This window comes from Miscanthus floridulus, chromosome 9 (genome assembly GCF_019320115.1).
Source record: "Miscanthus floridulus cultivar M001 chromosome 9, ASM1932011v1, whole genome shotgun sequence".
Classification (NCBI taxonomy): Eukaryota; Viridiplantae; Streptophyta; class Magnoliopsida; order Poales; family Poaceae; genus Miscanthus; species Miscanthus floridulus.
Window position 1 is genome coordinate 39,668,102 of NC_089588.1, and position 23,774 is coordinate 39,691,875.

Sequence of the window (23,774 nt, forward strand, 5' to 3'; positions counted from 1 at the left end):
CCGATACATAAACAACGAGTGCCTCCTGAAGAAGGTGATGCACAAGAAGATGAGGACGTGCCTGAATGGGAACTTTGAAAGAAGCATCCAATCACCATAAGGCCAGTTTATGTTCTGATGAAAGACGTCTCGTCAGTGTCCAAGTGGTATTCCCATGACTAGTTCAAGCCTGAGAAGCAAGTTAAAAAAGTCCTATCACGGGGTTTTGAGAAGGCCATCACTAGCAAACTCCACCAAATTACAAAGCAGTATCCAAATGTTGATGCCATCAAATGGTCAAAGGATTGCCCGAAAACATATGAAAGAGGCAAGCCCTTCCTACCAAACCGGGACATCCAGCGCCTACCACTTGGAATGAGAAGGTTCCATGATTGGTACTTGCGTGTTCTCCCAATGAGCATAGACCTCACACAAGCAAGCTTCCCCACCGGCACATTTGGAAGTCCAGCCGGGAAAATTGTCTTTGACTTCAATGACATGCTTTCACCTGGGAACAATGGAGATGAATCTAATTCGCACGTGGTGCCTGTAAGTCATTGTCCTCCCGATATGATATGAATGTAATCTTTGAATTTTGTTGTAACCAACCCACGCCATGATTTGTAGAATGCAAGTGCACATTGTCAAACAAATGCCAAGTGTGAAAGCCGGGTATATAGACCCTCAAACTATAGCCCAAATAAATTTTAATTACCCTAAATAGTAGAAACTGGATGTCAAAGAGCTGGCTGCAGAGCACATCCGTACGACGAAACTAAGGGAAGAGTCCCTTAAGGTTGCGGCATACATTGCCCTGGCTTTCAAAATTCTCTAACAACACTCTATTATATGGCTACCATACAACTTTGAGTAAGTTCAACTCTATACTTAAAGCTTTGTTCGATATATTTTATTCGATGCAAAAGAGCTTATCTAGTTCTATGATTAAATCCATGTAGCAACCACTGGATTTGTATAGCCATAGATGTCGAGAGGAGCATGGCATGGGTCTTTGATTCAATAGATAGGGACCCGGTGACATACAAAGACTTCATATTGATTCTCAAGATGTATACATATCGATAATCCTCATTAGCTTATATGTTTGTATACATACTTATAACGTTCACTTTTGGATACTAACAATTTGTATTTGCTAAAATAATTCGAACAGGGTATTTAGGTTCTATGTCACTAACCATCACGGAAGGCATGATCCAGCAAGGAAGGAAAAGTTGGCTATGAAAACACTATATGCGGTAAGTGTAACTTACTTCTTCAGTACTTCATTACATGGCTGTCAAAAGCATTACTTAACATTTTCATATGCAAAACACACAGTGCCCCAAGCAAAAGCCTAGGAGTGTACATTGTGGAAACTATAGATGTTCTATGATGAGTAATACCGGTGCCTACAGGAGACACCCCTTAAGGGTAAGTTTGAACCTCTTCACCCGTAGTATAAAAACTTCGTACATGGTATGAAATACAAAACCGAAACTTGTTCTCTTATAGTGGAAAAAAGAGAAAGGAATGAAAAGAGACCCATACAAGGATGACCAACTCTTAGAGCTCGTCGACGACCTTTGCAACTTCATATTGGACCAGATTGTACACGTCAAAGGCGCCTACCATGACTGAGAGTCTGACATAGGTAGAAATCATCAGTACCAATATCTTCGTGAGACTGAAAGGCTAGCTCTAGGACGTTGATAACAATCTATATGTAATTTGACATTGGTTTTATCTTATGAATTATGTCTATTTAATGATGGATTGTATATATTCTTGTGAATTGGACTTTTAATTGAAGTTTATATAATACTCTTGTGCTTGTAGTCTAAGGGGTTCGGAACGCTAGTCGCGGGGCGTTCGGCAACGCAAACACGGTTCGGAACGTTGGTCGCGGGGCGTTCGGCAACACGAACGCGGTTCGGAACGTTGGTTGCGGGGCGTTCGGCAACGCGAACGCTGGATGGAATACGCGGAAACAAACAGTGTTCTGGACGAATTTGAATTGTAAATTTAATTTTTTTTTACGGAAAAACGTACTGTAGGGGTGGTTCTAGACTGAACCGCCCCTACAAACATGTATTATAGGACGGCTCGTACTACAGCCGCCTCTACAAATCGATTTGTAGGGGCTGCTGGTACTACAGCCGCCCCTACAAATCGATTTATAGGGGCGGCCTGAGAACCGCCCCTACAAATACATGATTTGTAGAGACGGTTTGGTAGGGACGGCTGATCAAACCGCTCCTACGAAGAGTTACGAGCCGCACCTAAAAACGTTTATGTAGTAGTGATTCATTCCTATATTTTTTTTGGTTGGGATGATAGAGTCTAACGGGATGCATGGAGTGTTAACACCATGTACTACAGTTCTATGGGCCCTACATGTTAGTAGTGTGGCCCACAAGCTAGCCTTATCTCTTCTTCCCCTTTGCTGCTGCACACTAGCGCCGCCCGAGCGCACCGCCATTGACCGTACCACGCACCGGCCTGCCTTTTATTGACCCCTTCCTCCCTACACCACCATTTGACTCCCTGCACCACCATCTCCCAACAGCAGCACGAACTGTTGCAACACTATCACTCGCTGGCCCAGGGCAGCCCATCCAAGCTCAGCACAGCAGCCATTCAGGCTGTGAGCTAGAAGGGGTGTGACCATGAACTCTGATCATCGGAGGAGGGCCGTGGGGGTGAGCTCAATCGCCGTCATCGGAGCTGCACTATCTCTAGCTCCACACCACACGCGAGGACAACAAGTACAAGTAGACGGACGACAACGGTATTGATAGGAGATGAGCCCGTCTTCTTGATTTCAATGGATAGAGTGACCCAAATCAATCTTATGGAAATATTCCCCTTAGGGGACAGTCCCAAGCTCGCTCGCCCTAGAAACAAACACCATGAAAAGGACTTGCTACATCCCATCCCCGATAGTCCCTAGAAGGCGGGAAGCAAACACATGCTAAGGTTCCTCGTGTGGGGTAACGTGAAATCAAGAAAAGAGCCGACATGCTCATGGTCTCATCGAGCCTAGTAGCACGCTTGATAATGGATTCCCTGTTTCATAGTGGTTGTTGTAAGTAGATCTAAGCAAATTGAGCCTGGCCCGGCCCGGCCTGTGGGCTCGGACCGAGTCTGATGGGTTTTGGCCCGTCCATCAACCTTAGTGGACAGAGCCTGCTCACAGATCCCGCTGCTCAGAAAAAAAAATGCATCCCGAGTTCAGCCCAAAATATTCATTTTAGCCCGATGGGTTTTGTATTAAACTGTTCAATCTTTTGTTTGTACTAGTCATTTTTTCGTTATATATATCTCAGAGGCACTAGTCATAAAACAACATGTTTATATTTATTTTACACAGAAGGTAAAAGTAGTGTTTAGCATCAAAATTATCATCAAAGTTCGTCCATGTTTCCTTCCTAATCCTACGAACACAACAAGAACAACGCGGTATACTCTATTCTCACCGCCACTGAAAAGCAGTACCAAGAAGAATCAACCACACGTAGAACCCCCAATCATTGCCTTGGTGTTGTTGTTCTCTGCATCCCCTGCACATCCTATATATATTAGCAACGTTAATCTCTGAGACATTGGACATGACCACCATTAAATAGTGGAGCACGATGGGATATTAGTGCACTTTCAGTCCCCCATGACGAGTACAACAGTAATGACCAGATGCATGCATTATTATATAATATAATATAGTTGGCATCAGATTAAGTACAATAATTCCCGGGGACGGGAGACACGGCAATCTCCAAGCCTGATTCCGTGAGCTGAACCTGGACGCTTGGGTTGACCAGGTCCACCATTTTTTATTTTTTATTTTGCTGCATTCACGTCACGGCGCCGCGCAGGTGCGTGTACGAAGCAGACGAATAAAGCGTACGGGCTTGGTCCCATGATATCTGACACTGTCGTCAGATAGAGATCATCAGGAAACTTCAGGCTCTTGTTCCTGAGATCCCATCATTTTCATTTTTTTTCTACTCCTTGTTTTGTTTGGTACTCCGTAGTACTATCTATACTATCCTTTTGTTTTAGCATACTCTAAGTAGATAGATATATATATATACATCCATACAAGACGCGTAATGCATTTTTCGGTGTTTTATAACCATCTGGTAATTGAGTTTCTGGTGTCTTGAGATCTTCAGGCCCATTATTTGATTCAGTCATGTACATATTTATGATATTGTAGTTTGTCGCAAAACCATTTCCATCAACAGTTTCTTTTATGGATGAATAAATGGATTGACATCTAATAATATGGAAATGTTTTTGAAGGTGGTGGTGGTGTCCATGCCACTGCAACCAGAGAGACTCTCAATGTAAACATATATATTCTTTTGCAATTGCATTTCAACTTGTCATCCATGAGAGGAAACAGGAAGAATTACATCATGCTTGTTGTATTTTTACCCACGTGAATTGCACGTGCTAGCTAGCTAGACCTTCTTTGCTAACTATACCAAGAAATTGCACACTGACAGGACCATGATCTTCAGAAACAGAGAAAACTAAAGGATCATCCTCAGAACATTCTTAACCATGTTTATGCTCTCTAGAGTACCTCATTGACCTATCACCTATATGGTGGTTCTGGGAAGAAGATTCATTAATCGATGGATTCTAGCAGTATTTCACACCTCTAAAAACCAAAGGATGTGAAGGTGCATCTGCCGGTGGGGCCTGGGCCCCGGGATTAGCAGTTCCAGACAGGTAGGTCCCAGAGATTACCCTGGGCCCACTCGTCATTGTCCGCCATACTGCCCTCCCATACAGGCGGGGCCATGAGCATGGCCTCGGCCAGCTCAGCCCACATCTTGGGCGACTGATCTGCCGCCATCTCGTCGTCGGCTCCAAGTCCAAGCAAAGCGTCCCACGCCACGTCGTCGCCGCCGACCAGCGGCGGCTCCGGGCTGCCGGCGTCACTTCCGCCGCCGCCGCCGCCGCCGCCGTAGGCGCAGCAGCCGCCCTCGCCGGCGGCGCCGGCCTGCATCTGCATTAGGACGATGTCGGGCCTGAACCGGACCTGGGCGGCGGCCTCGAGCGCGGCGGCGCGGACGTCGTCGGGCTCCGCGGTGGCCGGGCGGCGGAAGCGGTGGACGAGCGCCGGGAAGTTGAGCCGCGCCTCGCGGCCGCGCAGGCGCAGCGCGGCCACGTCGTGCGCCACCGCGGCCATCTCCGGGGACTCGAAGCTGCCCAGCCAGATGCGCGTCTTCTTGCCGGGCTCTCTGATCTCCGACACCCACTTCCCCCACTTCCTCTTCCTCACGCCCCGGTACTGTCCTCCGGCCACCTCCCCGGCCGCGAAGCCGGCAGCGTTATCGAGCACAACCTTCATTTTAGGGATGAGCTGATGAAGTTACAGTGACGAAACTAGCGGCAACGCGCAAGCAAGCTAGCTTGAGCTCTGTGTGTTGACAAATGTAGACTATGGATCGATGCGATGTTGTGCAAGTATATATAGGGAGATGAGGAGAGGAGGAGTGAGGTGTGCAGGAGTGAAGATCGATGAGGGAAGATGGCATGGGTGCATGCATGGGGAGGAGGAGGACAAGCGAGGTGATGTTCGACCTGGGTGGAGACAGCTGGAGCCTAATACGTGTCCTTTTCCAGGATTTCTTTTTTGTTCACATATATGTATATATATATTTTTTATGGATTGTCTGTTTGGATACAAAAACATCAGAGGGGAAGATTGTGCTGGTGCATGATCCACCGGCACAAGGATATCAGTCATCAGAGATGTTGGTTTGCTTTAGGGGCCGGGGAGCTGAGGGAGCTTCCTGGATAGTGCAAGGGCTTTTGGAGGTTAGCTTGGACGAAGTAGCAGTACTGTACTTGTCGTCTTCATTATTTGTGGCAACCTTGATTTTATATATATGTTCATTTGGAGCTGCAGCAATTGGGTTTTATGTCTCTCTATAACTAAATTATTAGTGCTGACACATTTATATTTGTATTTGTAGATCAAAATATTTATGTGTGGGTAGTAAAAATTGTATCATAGCAGCTTAGCATGTGTCTAAATGATGTTGGGCTATGCTAAAATACTCTAATTACTCCATAGGTGGTAAGATGTCAGATAAATCCGAACCTTTGAATTCTGGGAGATAATATAAACTAATAACAAAGTGAAGGTAAAAGGAGAACAACGCGAATTAGTTGGTTGGGTTTTTTGTGATGGAACATGTCCACCTAGGTTCAAGTCATCGACTTGGCATGGGTACTTACATTTTCCTGGATTTATTTATTCCAGGTTTTAACAATGCTATGCTTTCAGTCAGTGGCGGAGCTTGCATGAATGCGTAGGGGGGGCCAATTCAAAGCTACGCTGCTACAGTAATTATCAGTAGTAGTATAGACAATTGGAATTCTGTGAAAAATATTTGTTTTTTCAAGTTCTATCTATATAGACTGCAATGAACAATTGAAATTCTGTCAAAGAAGAATGAACAATGTGTGGATTTACATATTTGTAAGCTGTGATCCATTCATCAGTAACATCAAGCATGGTACGAGAGAGACATGAATTAATTACATACATGCAGTGACATGCAAACCTCCAGAGTGATACAGCCGGAACAAGAGAGGCCAAGACCCAGTTTGACCCCACATAGCTCCGTCCGTGCTTCTAACCGCTGGCTAACGGGCTATTTGACACGGCTCCGGTAGCAGAAGTGACGAGAAGCTGTAGCAAACACCACAAAAAGCTAAACTATTTTTTTTTGTACGGAAGAGGAGTGACCAATACCTGAGTAAGGGTGCGTACGTACCTCAGCCAGAGGTATAATGACACATATTTCAAATCCCCGAAAGGTCACAAGAAACAAGGTGCACTAAATGGGCGGACACAGCCTTGGGGCGAGGACTCCATGCGCCACGAGTCTCCTAGAATAACTCGATGGCAGAGACTCAGTTGTGCCCAGGTCACGCAAGCCATCGAGTCGCGAGGCATAACTAGGAAGTTTATTAGTCTATGTTTATTAGAATCCTACGCCTGACTACTCTTTAAAGGCTTGTCCATGCTCTGATCCCATCCCACAGCATACATCCTCATTTTTTTTTTACCGGGCAAGGGGGGGCCGGAGCCCACTATGGCCAACACATGGCTCCGCCGGTGCTTTCAGTGGTAGGCGACATCCCCCTCGACAGGGGGCACCTGTGGTAACTTTGTGAATCTTATTCCAGGTTTTAACGATGCTATGCTTTCAATGGTAGACGACGTCCCCCTGTGGATGCTATGCTTTCAGTGGTAGGCGACGTCCCCCTCCACAGGGGGCACCTGTGGTGACTTCGTGAATCTTGAGATCTACTGGCTCAGTCCTTGAGAGGTGCTCATAGGTGTAGGGTATGTGTACGTGTATTTATAGGGGTGAATTTGATTGCGTGTTCTGGGTGTCTACGTTGTACTGTGTAATTCTCAAAAAAAATTAAAGAAATAACCAGTTATCCTAAAATAACAGGCTCTAGAGTGAAAAAAAGGAGAAATAACCGGTTACCCTAAAATAAGAGGATCCAGAGTGAAAAAAAAGTTGTGAAACTCAAGATCTGTCGGCTCAATCCCTCGGAGATGCTCATAGGGGTAGGGTATGCGTACTTGTGTTCATAGGGGTGATTGTGCTTACGTGTTGTGGGCGTCTACATTCTACGTTATAATTCTAAAAAAAATAGAAGAAATAACCAATTACCCTAAAATAACAGGCTACAGAGTGAAAAAAAAGAATACCCTAAAAGAACAGGCTCTAGAGTGAAAAAAGAAAAATAACCAATTACCCTAAAATAACAGGCTCCAGAGTGAAATAAAAAGAAGCTACTCCTCCCTTTGTCCCAAAGAATACCGAACATGACAGGTTATAGCATGTTTGACTTCCTATTAAAGCAGATATGATACGTGGTTGAATCTAAACATCAAATTTCATTCGTTTCCTAATCGCTAAAAGGTCGTGGAGATATATATAAACATGCATGTTTGATTTTTATATGGGAGATAAATAGTCTCACAAAAAAATATGGAGATAAACAGTTCAAAAGTTTGTGATCTATAACACGTTTGATTTTTTATGAGGAGATAAACATGTTTTTCCATACAAAAAAGGTTACAAAGAAATCATGTTTTATTTTTTCACATTAAAAACTAAACATGTTAGAAGAAAGACACTTTATATATCATCAATCCACATGTCACGTTACAACAAATAGGAAAGTTAGATCATTCATATTTATTAGATGTAATAGGAAGACATTTTCTCTATTATTTATTCTATATTCCGTTCTCCTGTTATCTCCTGGAAGGTAATATATGATAAATGTCATCTAGGTCCATAATCACTCCAGAGTACCTAAATGCCCCATTAGTCATCCATGGATTTGAAATGCGATAAGGAGAGAGTGATAATTGATTGTTGCCCCTATTCCTCCTTCCGCTTCTTAAGTGTTTCTAAAGCTAGCACCCAGTGTCTCCTATGTCTAGCACCAATTTTTCTAGACGCCTTAGCTTCTTCACCATCTAAAATATCCCTAATGCGAGCTTATTTGAGCGATCGATAGCTCCACCTCCACACCACATGCCCCACTCAGCCACAAAAGGCTAGGTATCGGCAGAGCACACGCCTTGCCTATTAGTTTAGAGCTCTAACGAGACCCTCGCCTACTTGTGGCAGCCACACCTTCCCGCTCCTCTCACCAACGTATACTGCCACCGCAGTTGTTTTCCCCTCCCTAGAACCACCCATGTGGCCCGTATCCATCTCCTCCCATGCATCTCCACTAACCACCAACGTCGACCGACCTTGCATCTAAGGTACTATTTGGTACAACTTCACTCCTTGATTTTTTTATGGAGCGATTCCTATAGGGGACTAGGTGTGAAGTGATTCTAGTGCGGGTTGAGTAGGGAAGATCGCGGATCAGGTTTTGAAGCTCCTAGCTCCTAGAGTAAATGTAGAAGTGATTCTTGTTTGATCCCCACCAAATTATTTGTGGATTTTGTGTTGTCTGGGTAAGTAGCAGTGATAGTCATGGAGAAGCTCCTCCAAGGAACGCTCCCAAATGACTCATAATACAACAACCTCTTCCAAATTTAAAATACTAACCTCAATCCTCCAACCCTAACTCATTGTCTCAAGAAATGATGTGCAAAGGAAGAATAAAACATTCAGTTGGGTGTTATCTCTTGCCCTCCCTTTAAATTAAAGGAAACTCTCAACATCCATATACAAACTTTACTTAGTATGAACTCAAAGTAGCTTTACACCTTTCAACCCAAAATCGACTTTATAAACTTAAAAATATAGAACTTTTACATACAAAACCAGCCGACAACAGTGGCAACTAGTGAAGGTTTTTTTATCACTAATACATTTCAAACTTTTTGACAATTATCAATACTATATATCAGGTATAGTATAAAGATTTTAATTAGTTGCTACCAACAATTGACATGTATTGAAATATTTTTCTTGTTATTGCCTTACCGGTGATATATTGTCCTACTGTCCCTAGTGGCCACTATCAAATAACTTTCAGAACCGACTGACAGAGTTAACACATGTTGTCAGTATACCACAACTCATAGGCGTAGAAGGTGAGTGTACGCCTATGTTTAAGAGCGTCTACGTCGTTTGTACTGTGTAATTCACAAAAATATCTTCTCATTTTTATAATTAATAATAATCTGTAGTAGGCTCTTGCACTCCTGCTTCTTCAAAAAGGGAAAAAAAAGATTTTTGTGTTTCGATATAATATGGAGTTCTTTTAGTTGCAATAGTTTTTCTTCATACACAATAGATTTAAAAAGAACAAAAGATATTTACAAATGAACAAAATATTGTATCGAGGTAATAATATTTGGAACACATATATAAACGACTGTACCTGTTGAATCGAATAGCGCGCTCTCCATCACACGAGGACGACGCCAATACTTAATTAATATAATTGGACTTTACAGGACAATGTGACATTTTGACTCCGATCACGCGTACCGAAAAGCAGCAACTTTACTAGTACAAATAAGTCTTGTGGCACTTTCAACACAGCTGTAAATACAGTAGTGTCTGCAATTAAAAAACTTTGAAGATACTAACACACTTGATATGGTTTCACTTACCAATCAACACCTGTCGAGCTAGTCGGCTGGTATTAAAGCCAACTAAAGCTGTTTTGTTGTGAGAGAAAAATACTATAAGTTTTAATCGATAAGCCGGCTGATAAGTTCAAGCGAACAGGCTCTGTCGCGATGTCACCGTCCTGTCACATGTTTGTATTTTCAGCTGCTGTTGCGATTTGACGTACACGCAAACAGGGTCAATCTTCACCGGATTCTCAGGTGGAACTACAAGAGTACCGAAAATTTGTCTAGTTTAAAATCTAGCTATTGGGTAGCTAGCACGTGTTGAACCTAAGATCTACGTACTCCGTAAGTAAGAGCCAGCTATAGAGTCCTTGTGAGGGTATACATATATATCTTGAGGATCCATTTTTTCCAAACTGGTATTTTTATCTCGCTAGTTAATTTTTTGACACTAAGTTTCATATCAAGGATTGCAAGTTTTTAAGGGCGTCCCCAACAGTAGTTAAATCGCCGGCTCAGCCGAATTTCTACACGGACGCAAGAGAAGAACGAGCTAGCAATGAGATTCTCGCTAGTCTCTCACGTAAACCAAGGAGGCAGCCTCTCTCTCTCCGATCTCAGGTACCTGCGCTTCCAGTTTTTTTTCTTTTGTTTATTGTTTTCAGGCGCCAGCTCAGCTGACGATTTGGTCACGCCACTGAGGACGCCGTAAGTACTATATATTGCATGTACTGATCCTGAGGTCCTGATATGGAACCTACATATATGTAGAAACAGCATTGAACCCATATCTAGTTACTATATTGCAGGACTTCGGCTTCTTGCTCCATGCTGGACTGCTGGGAGCTCTCGCTCTGCCGGACAACTTCTGATTTTTTATTTACATTATAGCGCAGAAACCAAACAAAATCAATGATTTATTACTTTGTTACCCTTTAAAGAAAAATTATTTATATGGTATCTAAAGAATAGAGTCATCTGTTCCTCATTTGTTCTTTAAATGTCATTATGCTAACTACTACAGAAAAAACTTAACCAAGGCCGAAAACGATTTTCCGAGGCGGGCAAACCGTCCGCCTCGGTCTAAAGGTGGCCATTAATCGCTATTAACTGAGTCAGCCCTAATGCCTACCTCCGTAAATCAGTTAGGGAAAAAAAAGAAAAACCCTGGACAAGCCCGCCAAGCCCATCCACGGCGCCGGAGCTCGGGTTCTGTCCGCGAGCTGCTGCCAGCTCCGTCCACGCGCCACCGCGCTCCTTGCTAGCTCCGCCCACGCTGCTCGCAGGAATCGCCCGGATCTGGACCACCGCCGTCGGTCCAGTCATGGCCACCACCACCGGATCTGACAACCTGCGAGAGAGAGGGTGTGGGGGTATGCCCCCCGGTATCCACAAGGCAAGACATGAGCCGCACCCTCAGAGGTGACCTAGCCCATAAGATCAAGATGTGTACGGCACTGGTCGACGTGCACCACAAGATATTGTATAGTACAAAATATGATACTTTCCTTATAACCCTACCCCTCCAGAGTATATAAGGAGAGGCAGGGGTCTCCTAGACGACAGCTACTACATCTCAATACAATACACCAAAGACACAGGACGTAGGGTGTTACGTCGATCAGACGGTCCGGACCTGTCTAAATCGCTGTCTCTGCGTCTTGTGTCACCATCCGGTTCCTATCACGCATACCTCCACCGATCAATCTACCTTCGTGGGATACTCCTCGGAGGACTACCGATCATCTTTTGTCGACAGTTAGCGCACCAGGTAGGGCCTCATGCGCGCTGATCCCTGACGAACCACATGGACTTTTATATCAACAGCACATTCTCGACGAGGGCTCCGTGCATCCAATCGCTGGTACAAGTCGTCGTTGGGGAGGTGCACCTACAAGCAAGCTTGTCGCGTCGTCCGATCCCGAGGCACCCTCAGTCGACGCTGTCCTGTGGCGTCAAGATCGTGTGGATTTTGGTCTGGTGTCTATGTAGCCGAGCATTGCCAACCAACAAGCAGAGCAGCCACCAAGTGCCACGCCCTGCGAGTGAGATCAGAGAGGGGAGGCGGCTACTCAGGACGCAGACTACTCGTCATCGGACATGCAAGCCAAGCCAATTAATCTGTACATGCCTCATGTACACACGAGAAGACATGCAAGCCAAACCAAGATACGACAGATCAACTTGCATATGCGTACATCATGTGCAGGCTTTACGTACTTGCATCTACACCGCCTTACAAGTTACCAAGACTTGCCTGTACACATGCATCCAAATATGGGGAAGGAAGGCTGCGTGTTATACATCTATCACTACCGAAGACCGGCTCTTTGTCGAGTGCCAGGTGGTTTGCCGAGTGTTGTTTTTCGGGCACTCGGCAAAGACGCCTTTGCCGAGTGTTTTTTTTGACACTCGGCAAAGAGGCTATTTGCCGAGTGTTTTTTTAACACTTGGCAAATAGTCTATTTACCGAGTTTTTTGCCGAGTGTTTTTTTTGACACTCGGCAAAGAGCTTCTTTGCCGAGTGTTATTTTTTTGACACTCGGCAAAGAAAATTTCAAAGCACATTTTGAAGCAGTAAATTAATTCAAATGAAAAAGTTTTCAACTACAAAGTTGTATAACTCATCAAGATGTACAATGTTTGTTTTGGTCTTTTCTTCATACGACAAAGTGAAAATAAATTTGTTCACAAATCTAACATATCTCTCTTGTAGTTTATGAAACTACAAGAGAGATATATAAGATTTGTGAACAATGTTAGAACGACCATGTCGGATGAACAGATGACCAAAGAACCAAAATAAACTTTGTAGATCTCGAAAAGTTATGAAACTTTGTAATTGGCAACTTTTTGATTTGAAAACATCTTGTCATGCAAAACTGCGTTTGAATTTCAAAATTTTAAAATTCGAACTTTTCAAACGACCTTAGATGAAAAAATAACCAAAATAAACTCTGTAGATCTCGAAAAGTTATGAAACATTGTAGTTGACAACTTTTTGGTTTGAAAACATCTTGTCATGCAAAACTGTGTTTGAATTTCAAAATTTTAAAATTCAAATTTTGTAAACAACCTCGGATGGAAAAACTTCCTAAACTAAAAGTGTAGATCTCGAAAAGTTATGAAACTTTGTAGTTTACAACTTTTTGATTTGAAAACATCTTGTCATGCAAAACTGTGTTTGAATTTCAAAATTTTAAAATTCAAATTTTGTAAACGACCTTGGATGGAAAAACTTCCTAAACTAAAAGTGTAGATCCCGAAAAGTTATGAAACTTTGTAGTTTACAACTTTTTTATTTGAATTCGTTTAGGGCCTCAAACATGCAATTTACACTCGGTTTAGTATAATATATTAGTAACTAAAACGGAATCCAGACACAAGTGAGAGTGTGATGTAGTGGTAGAGGAGGTACGTGCACAGCGGAAGGTCTCGGGTTCGAATCGCGTCGACCGCGTAGCTATGAAATTCACACGAAAAATGTCGTAGATGGGGGGCGCTGGCCGGTGGGGGCCTACATCGCTAAAAAAATTCCATTTTTTTTGGGTAAAAATTCCCATTTTTTCGGGTTTTTTTCGGTTTCAACTTTGCCGAGTGTCGGGCACTCGGCAAAGGCTTTGCCGAGTGCCCGATAAAAGACACTCGGCAAAGTTGGCTTTGCCGTCACTGTTTTTGGCGAGTGCTGTTCGCCGAGTGTTACACTCGGCGAACCATTTGCCAAGTGTTTTATGTCTTTTGCCGAGTGTTTCGGGCACTCGGCAAACTCAAGGAGTCCGGTAGTGTATGTATGAAGCAGATCGACTGCACGTCTTTATACGCGGACTGACACCGCCAAATTCCGACTACATTCGTCCTACTCCAATACGAGATCAACTTCGTTCCAGCCGTCAAGCGAGCCGCTAAGCGAGCTGCCCGCGTCGCCGACCAGATAACGTCATACGCCGCCGACCGACGTTCTGTCTAAAGCTAAGTCACGCTTTAATATTCTTCTAAATATTCTCCAATCTTCGTATATCGCCATAATGTTTCTCCGAGCTGTTTTCTCCATGTTTGCTCTCCAAACGATTTTTCAAACCCCCGAATAGTCATGTTGACGCTCGGATGTCCCCAGAGATAGCCCTGTCTCCGGCTCCTCCCTACACGTGCATGAGCGTCTGCCCTCTATGTTATGGGTGTTCGGCAGCGGCTCCTTAGCGACGCTTTGTTCTTCCTACACGCACACGGGCTCCGCGCTCCACGTTATGGTTAACAGGCTAGCTAGGGCTGGAGACTCAGCTACACACTAACTAGTCGGACGGTTTATATTAAATATAAATACATCTTTACACCAACTGATCGGCAAGCTGCATAAGCATTTTCATCACCATTGTTGATTTTTCTTCGGGATTCATATATTTTTTACATCATGTACTACCCGTTCTATATATTTGTATTGCAGGATCATCGTCCAAGTGATCGGACCACCTGGTGCTCGGACTTCTCCACCGATCAACTGGTCGGACCGCGAGGTTCGTGGACTTTGTCGCCGACCAGTTGATCGGACTGTTCGTCGGTCGCTTCTACTCAATGCTCACTTCGTCGCTGACCAGTTGACCAGACTCCTCGGTGCTCAGACATCACCAGCTACGCCGGGGACTCCTCGGAGCTCGGACATCGCCAGCTACGTCGAGGACTCCTCGGCGCTCAAACATCGCCAGCTACGCCGGGGAATCCTCGGCGCTCGGACATCGCCAACTACGTCGGGGACTCCTCGGTGCTCGGACATCGCCAGCTACGTCAGTTACTCCTCGGCGCTCGGATTCTTTGTGCTCGGGGACTAAGTGGGCACACTTCACCCCACTTCACCTTGCGGACATCGCCAGCTACGCCAGGGACTCCTCGATGCTCGGACATTGCCAACTATGCCGGGGACTCCTCGGCGCTCGGACATCGCCAGCTACACCGGGGACTCCTCGGTGCTCGGACATCTCCAGCTACGCCGGGGACTCCTTGGTGCTTGGACATCGCCAGCTACGCTGGGGACTCCTCGGTGCTCGGACTTCGCCAATTACGTTGGGGACTCCTCGGTGCTCGGACGTCGCCAGCTACGCTGGGGACTCCCTTGATGATCGGATCTTGCTACGCCTCATCGGTGTGCTATCAAGCTGCTCCATGCTGTTCGGATCAGGGTACTGATCTTGGGCAGCACGTCTGGGGTCTTGATACGCGCATGTCAGACGACGTCGGCAAGCTTTGAGACTTCTTTTTCTTTGACCCTGCTACAAGATTTATTCTTCATCTTCCAGCAGGCTCGGGGACTAAGTGGGCACACTTCACCTTACGATGAATGTGCGCTTTTCAATTCAGGGCTCCGTCCATGGACTGGTTGCCTGCTCGGCCGGTCTTCTACCTTTCTTCTACTTTCTGACCCTGACACCACGTGACTACGTCACCTACTGTCAGGCTAGGAGACTAGCTGTGGGGGTATGGCCTCCGGTATTCACAAGACAAGACATGGGCCGCACCCTCAGAGGTGGCCCAGCCCACAAGATCAAGGCATGCACGGCACTGGTCGACGTGCACCACAAGATATTGTATTGTACCAAATAAGATACTTTCCTTGTAACCCTACCCCTCCAGAGTATATAAGGAGAGGCAGTGGTCTCCTAGACAACAGCTACTACATCTCAATACAATACACCAAAGACACAGGATGTAGGGTGTTACGTCGATCAGACGGCCCGAACCTGTCTAAATCGCTGTCTCTGTGCCTTGTGTCACCATCCGGTTCCTATCACGCGCACCTCCACCGATCAATCTACCTTTGTGGGATATCCCTCGGAGGACTGCTGAGCATCTTTTGTCGACAGAGGGTGAGAGAGGTACCGAGAGAAGAGAGAGAGAGGGGGGGGTGAGAGACCTAGCCACCGCTGCTGCCACCGCTGTCGCTAAGACCGGCCTCCTCCTCCGCCAAGGTCCAGGCCGCTGGGAGGAGCCGCCCGCGCGCCCCTAGGATCCAGGCGTGGCTAGCCTCCTACTGGCCAGATCCAGGCGCGGCGGCCAGCCTCCTCGCCGGATCTGGGCACCGGGAGACGGAGAGGTGCTGGCGCTCGCGGGAGAGGGAGCAGCTGCGAGCGTTGGTGGAGAGAAGGACAGGGAGCGGGAGATAGAGTCACGACGGAGAGGGATAGGTGGTGCGTGAGCGCTTTCTGGCGAGGGAGAGGAGTCGCGAGCGCTGTTGTGGCGGCTGCGCGGTGAGGGAGATGGTAGATGAGTGTTTAGGGTTTGTGTTCCGTTTTATATACTGGAGGTAGTAGTGGGCTATGGGTTGGGCCTGATTTTTGGAGGCGGACGCCTTGTAAATGCCCGCCTCTGTAAATCCGTCTCTGTAAATGATTTACAGAGGTGAACATATTTGACCGCCTCCGTAAATAAAACGACGGTAAATTGATTTTGCACGAAGGTTGTTTTTAGTGTCTCGGTAAATAAAATGATCGCCTCCGTTAATCGGTGGCATTAACTGAGGCGGTTATTTTTTGTAAACGCTTCGGTTAATGTTTGGACACCGCCTCGTAAAATCATTTTTATAGTAGTGTAATTTCTTCGGTGTGCCACTTTTATAGTTTTGTGTATTTGACCACCAACCAATTTTGAAGATATATTCAATAATTGGTCAAAACAAGGTGGTCCGAAACAAAACTCACCGTTACTGAAAGGTGCTGCAGCCATTTGTTGGTCAATATGGCTCACTAGGAATGGTTCGGTTTTTAATAAGCCAACACCAAAATCATTTTTGTAGGTCTTATTCAAGGTAACACATTGGCTTTGGTTTTGGACTCGGTCACAGCGCACTGAGGACCAAATGGAGGCTATGATGCAGGCAGTTCATCTACTAGAGTGGAGGGCATTACACTTCAACTTAAATAGATGGCCTTTTATTTTTCGGATTGATTCTTAAGCTTCGAACTTCATCTACTAGTGTGGACTGATGCCTCTTCTTGAAGAGGGCTGAAGCCGCAACCTTAATTCCAAAAAGCACTGCTTTCCGATTACATTGGCGTGTTTGCGTTAGAGCACTCCCAATGCATAAAACTATTAGCAGTTTTTATAGCATAGGACATCGTACCAAGAAAATATCATTCCCAATACAAGATTTCCTACAGTACATGACATAAGTAGTGATAGAAACCATATTGGCTCTCCCAATGGGCTACGAGTAGTTTCTTGTCGATCGATAACCGTGAAGATCTAGTTTCCTAGTTAGACCTGGTTTCCTGAATTTTTTCTCTCTCCTCATTAAATCACTTGCCACATCAACAAATTACCAACATTACAATGCAATTAATATCTATATAAACTATTATAGTGAGTGTCGTTACCATTCCTAACCCAAACAGCACCGGCGTTGAACTTGATACCTAGAGAAATGGTACGGTGTCACCGTCACGTCGCAGCCACACGCATGGGGTTGGTGCCGTAGAGCCTCTGAAGGCGACACGTGTCCACAGGTTTGACTGAAACATTTTTCTTGTCCGTACGCCTCCCACCGCGTTGTGGGCCACCGGCCAGCGACTTGAGCATTTTAGGCCCAGTGCAATGTTCAGACGTTCAGTGGTCGTGATGATCGTCTGGTCATCTGGATAGTAAAATATAAATCTATAAAAATTTTCTTGACAGATCCATGCTTAACCCGATATATTTATTTGAATTACTTTTATGATTAAAACTAGCAAGCGACCCATCAGGCTGGGGGGCCTGATCCGAAAATAACGGCCTGACACAATAGAGATTCAGGTCATGTCCGTGGATCGGTAACTTCCATCTCGTAAGTAGAAAAGACAAAACTTCTTACGATTTGAAACGAAGAGAGTACAAAGTTACATTAAATCTCAGTTTACTACGGATAAATTAATTAAGGTTGATATAAATACAGTACACGGTTTTCTAGAGTAATACACATCGACATATAGCGGCTGTGGTTTCAATTAAAAAAAAGGAAATAGTCAGCAAATGTTCCCAATAAGACTCTCTAATACTCCCTCCGTTCCTTAATATAAACCATATAGATTTCTAAAGAAAATTCTAAAATATAGGTACGTATCAGCTCCCACGTCGATTAGTTTGGAAACCTTCCCACCGTATATAGCACATGTCCCAACCAATCCCTTAGATTTATGAAGCAATCTGATTGGGAGAGAGAAGATGGCCTGATTTTTCTTTTTTTTCCTCGGTCTCACATCCTTTCCCAAGCCGTGCGTTAATATTGGTGCTAAAAACTATATGGCTTATATTAAAGAACGGATGGAGTAACTATTATGTGGAGCCACTGAAAACAGTGCAGGCATTGAGGCATGTGTCTAAGATCTTGTTTCTAAAACATACATTTTGCTGGTATAAGCCCCTCAAATCTAGAAAGACAGCAAAGGAGTCGATCCTGTGGGCACACGTAGGGCCTTAATGTCGATTGCATATAAAATAAATATAGCCTCTATGCTGCTGTTTTTTATACCCAATAATTGATATATACAGTATATTCATTTATTAATGATGAACCAATGAGCAGACTGAAGTATGGAATCAGGGAAATCTCCGGATGCTGCAGGACTGTGGAAGTAATAGAAAACACAAGCATTACCACGAATCCTTCACTATTTCGGGATAGTTATCACAGGTACAACCATAATTTTGGATCTATAAAGCTTCCTTGGGCCTGTTCGGCAGGACTGAAAAATATTGTTCCAGCTGATTATTGTGAGAGAAAAATACTGTTCTGGCAGGACGTGAACAGTAATTCTGTGAGAGGAAAAACAAGCCAGCCGACTGGCTTTAAGCCAGCCGAACACGCCCCTTATTAGAAGCTATTGGCCCCGTTCACTTTGAGGAATTTGAATGAATTTGGAGAAATTTGTGATAGTAACTTTCAGTCATGAACAGTGCAATTTTTGCACCATCTGAACGGTGCCATTGTGACAAACACACTCAACATTTTACCGAAAAAAAGTGCGAGAATCCTCTAGTTCATCGCGCTAAATCAAGTTGTCATCTTTTTTTTTTGGTCGTTTCCCTCCCGTCCCATTTTTCTGTGAACATCCGCATCGGTCACCGTGCTCGCTCTTTTTCATTCGTTCGCGACTTCGCCGTTCCGTGATATTTTTGAGGGCGTGGTTAGCGCCCGGCGCCTGCGGCTCCATTTCGCGTGCGTCTCACACGGGAACCTCCGCTAAACGTTTCCGTTTCTAGAACGTAGACGTTCTTGGAACATGAAACATTGGAATGGGAATATGGGTCATGTTTCCATTCCCAGGCTGCTAAAGTCCGGACGCCCGTGCCCCTTTGCTTCCACGCCTGCATGCACGTGGGGATGCGCATCCCTGCCTCCATCTCCTCAGCTTCCCACGCCTGACGCATGCATGACGCTCCAGCAGCTCCCGTTCCACGCGCCCAGGACCACTCGCGCCCCTGCCTCCATCCCCTCCACTTCCCATGCGCATACAACATGTGCAACACTCGATCTACTTTTGCAACATCTATAAGAAACACTTGCAACATACATTCGGAACAATTGAAACACTCGTAACATATGTCTGAAACACTTGTAAAAAATACCAGAAAAAACTTGAAAACATGTCTGTAGCCATTACAAACATATACAGCATACAGATGAAACACTGGCAACATACGTATGAAAACACCCAAAACACTTGCATATATATGCAACATCTAGATCTACTTTTACAACACCCAGATAAAAACACTTGCAACATACGTATGAAACATTTGAAACACACACTTCAAACATACATGTATAGTCATTGCAACATGTGCAACATTTCGATCTACTTTTGCAACATCGATATGAAACACTTTCAACATACATCTGAAACATCTAAAACACTTAAAATATACTCTTGCAACATTCACTTTCAACGCAATGTCACTTTGCTGCTTGCATGAATGGAGGCTCGTCGCTGCAGAGCTTGACGCCGACATGGAGGTCGGCGGCGACGCCGGTGCGGCAGCGACATGGGAAACTCGTCGGTAGGGTGGCGTCACATGAAGCTCCTACCCTCACCTGCTTGCTGGATCCATTGTCGAGGCTCGCTGGCTCGGTGGCGCTAGCGTGGAGTGGCCGTGGTGGGCGGATGTCGCGTTACAGGCGGGTGTGAAAGGTCCTAATATGACTAGAGGGGGGTGAATAGCCTATTAAAATTCTATAAATCAACTAGAGCAATTTGATTAGTAAGACAAATAGCGAAATACAAACTTTTTCTAGCTCTACGAGGGTTGCAAGCCACCTATCCAATAACTCTAGTTGCAATGATTACTAGACACATAACTTGCTATGATACTACTCACTAAGAGCTCTCAATCTTGCTACACTAAAGAGCTCCACTAGATGAACTTAAATAACAAATCAAGCTCTCAATTCTAATTACACTAAAGAGCTTGCCACAACTAGTTTGCAAAAATATAGAAGAGTGAGTAGGGTGATTATACCGCCGTGTAGAGGGATGAACCAATCACAAGATGAAGATGAAATCAATCACCGAGAGAATACCAAATGGCAAGAGACAACCGGTTTTCTTCCGAGGTTCACGTGCTTGCCAACATGCTACGTCCCCATTGTGTCGACCAACACTTGGTGGTTCGGCGGCTAAGAGGTATTGCACAAACCTCGTCCACATGATTGGACACCGCAAGAACCTACCCACAAGTGAGGTAACTCAATGACACGAGCAATCCACTAAAGTTACCTTTCGGCGCTCCACCGGGAAAGGTACAAATCCCCTCACAATCACCGGAGATGGCCACGAACAATCACCAACTCGTGCCAATCCTCCACCGCTACACCAAGCCGTCTAGGTGGTGGCAACCACCAAGAGCAATAAGCGAATCCCGCAGCGAAACACGAATACCAAGTGCCTCTAGATGCAATCACTCAAGCAATGCACTTGGATTCTCTCCCAATCTCACAATGATGATGGATCAATGATGGAGATGAGTGAGAGGGCTTTGGCTAAGCTCACAAGGTTGCTATGTCACTGTAAATGGCCAAGAGCGTGATCTTGAGCCGACCATGGGGCTTAAATAGAAGCCCCCACGAAATAGAGCCGTTGGGCTCCTCACTGCACTGAACACGGGCCGACCGGACGCTCCGGTCATATTGACCGGACGCTGGACCTCAGCGTCCGGTCATGCGATGTGCGCCACGTGTCATCGGCTTCAAACGCCGATCGCCCGATTTCAACGGTCAAGTGATGACCGGACGCGTCAGTTAGAAAGTGACCGGACGCTGGATCTTAGCGTTCGGTCGTTTCCAGTAAGGTTCCAAACGCGACATTTCACGACCGGACGCGTCCGGTCATGCTCGACCGGACACACCCTGCGTCCGATCACTTAACGTTTCCTCTGTGCGCCTTACGTCAGCGTACGTCAGCACTGACCGGACTCAGACCATGAGCGTCCGGTCACAAGACCGAGACAGTGTGCTTTCTGCGGTCACTGACTGGATGCGCCGGTCCAACCGAGACCAGCGTCCGGTCACTTTTAGTGACCTTTGTATTTTCTGTAAAGAGCGCCGGTGGCACCGTCGGACTGTCCACACTCTACGGGCGGACACTCCACCGATGAAGTTTCTAACCCTTGTACAAATGTGTCAACCACCAAGTGTATCACCTTGCGCACATGTGTTAGCATATTTTCACAAACATTTCAAGGGTGTTAGCATTCCACTAGATCCTAAATGCATATGCAATGAGTTAGGCCATCTAGTGGCACTTTGATAACCGTATTTCAATACGAGTTTCACCCCTCTTAATAGTACGACTATCGATACTAAATGTGATCATACTCGCTAAGTGTCTCGATCACTAAAACAAAATGGCTCCTACAATTTTTACCTTTGCCTTGAGCCTTTTCTTTTTCTCTTTCTTCTTTTCCAAGTTTAAGCATTTGATCATCACCATGTCATCACCATCGTCATGATCTTTGCCATTGCTTCATCACTTGGAGTAGTGCTACCTATCTCATAATCACTTTGATAAACTAGGTTAGCACTTAGAGTTTCATCAATTAACCAAAACCAAACTAGAGCTTTCAATCTCCCCCTTTTTGGTAATTGATGACAACCCTTTCATAAAGATATGAATTGAGATTTAATTGAATCCACATTGCTTGCCCAAGCATATTTACCATGTGTAAAAGAATATGGACAAGTTTCATGAACTCCAAATGGTAGTAATTGCTCCCCCTACATATGTGCTAAGAGTTTGGATTGTAGCTTGCACATATGCTTAGATAGGAAATATAGGAGTCAATTTCGACCAAATGATGCTAAGGTATAACAGATGGACCTTTGAAGCGTGATACCAATCGGAGTGCACCAATATACCATCCTTAGCACCATTAGTAACTAGACATACACGAAAACTAGAATACCCCATGAGATCAATATTACAAGCAAGGATCTAGTTTCCATAGAATGAACATAGGTCTAGTTACTTTAGCCTATGCATGCTAGTTTTTCATTTCAACATTCAAACCTACAACTAGCATACACCACACAAACATGGATATTGAAATTAAGAACTTGTACCATGCAAGCAAATATATGAAATGCACATTCAAATGCATCATACAAGTTTATGAGCTTGCTCCCCCTACTTGTGTGCAATTTTGATTTTTGATTGATCCCCTTACAATGTCATTTCATTTGTTTGCTCCCCCTATCTATCTTTATGAATTTATCTCCTCCTTTGTCAACAATTAGCACAAAAAGTGAGATAAAATTATAGATAGGTTGGGGTGAAACCATATGTAACGAGGATCATTTTCCCAATTTGGTTCAATCTAGATCACTTGTAAAAGATATTTAATTCGGTTTGATCTAAGGACAAGCTTCTTCACACCTCTAAATAAGGGTTATCTTGTACCATGTTGAGTTAAACACTTATAGCTTATTTTCTAGATCAAACACTAGGTTTACAAGCCCACAAACATGTCATATGCTACAACTAGATCATTTCAAGCATACAAGCAATAGTGGTACCATACAAGCATCAAATTCATTTGTTTTCATGAATGAGCCTATTCAAATGTGAAATATGTCTAGATGCACTAAACATGTCCTTAGCAAGGATGTATGCCATGCCAATCAACTTTTACCTTGAATTGCTCAAAGGAGAGGCATGTCATATAAATTGGGGGTGCATCAACACATATTGGAGAAGTCAAGTATGTTCAATTCATTCCTTAGCTTGCAAAACCTCTTCTCATCAAGTGGCTTGGTGAAGATATCGGCAAGTTGATCTTCGGTGCCCACGCTCTCAATGCAAATGTCCCCTTTTTGTTGGTGATCTCTTATGAAATGATAGCAGACATCAATATGCTTTGTTCTTGAATGTTGCACCGGGTTGTTGGTGAGCTTTACAGCACTCTCATTGTCACATAGCAATGGCACTTGCTTGAATTCAATTCCAAAGTCACTCAAAGTAGCCTTCATCCAAAGTAATTGAGCACAACAACTACCGGCCGAAATATACTCCACTTTGGCGGTTGAAAGTGCTACATTATTTTGCTTCTTTGATAACCAAGACACAAGTGATCTTCCCAATAGTTGACATATGCCCGATGTGCTCTTTCTCTCAACTTTGCATCCCGCATAATCAGAGTTCGAATATCCAATCAACTCAAATCTTGCTCCTTTGGGATACCA

The 23,774-nt window shown here is 44.7% G+C and overlaps 1 protein-coding gene across 1 annotated transcript; it reads right to left on the reverse strand.

Moving 5' to 3' along the window:
* Nucleotides 1–4,342: 4,342 nt before the first annotated feature.
* Nucleotides 4,343–5,587, reverse strand: LOC136481783 (ethylene-responsive transcription factor ERF023-like). Its single transcript, XM_066479078.1, has one exon. It carries the CDS (start codon nucleotides 5,342–5,344, stop codon nucleotides 4,703–4,705), a length of 642 nt encoding a protein of 213 aa, XP_066335175.1. The 5' UTR covers nucleotides 5,345–5,587; the 3' UTR covers nucleotides 4,343–4,702.
* Nucleotides 5,588–23,774: the final 18,187 nt, after the last annotated feature.

Excerpts from the sequence above, each read along its gene's own strand:
- LOC136481783 (XM_066479078.1), bottom strand. The coding sequence starts at position 5,344 with ATGAAGGTTGTGCTCGATAACGCTGCCGGCTTCGCGGCCGGGGAGGTG.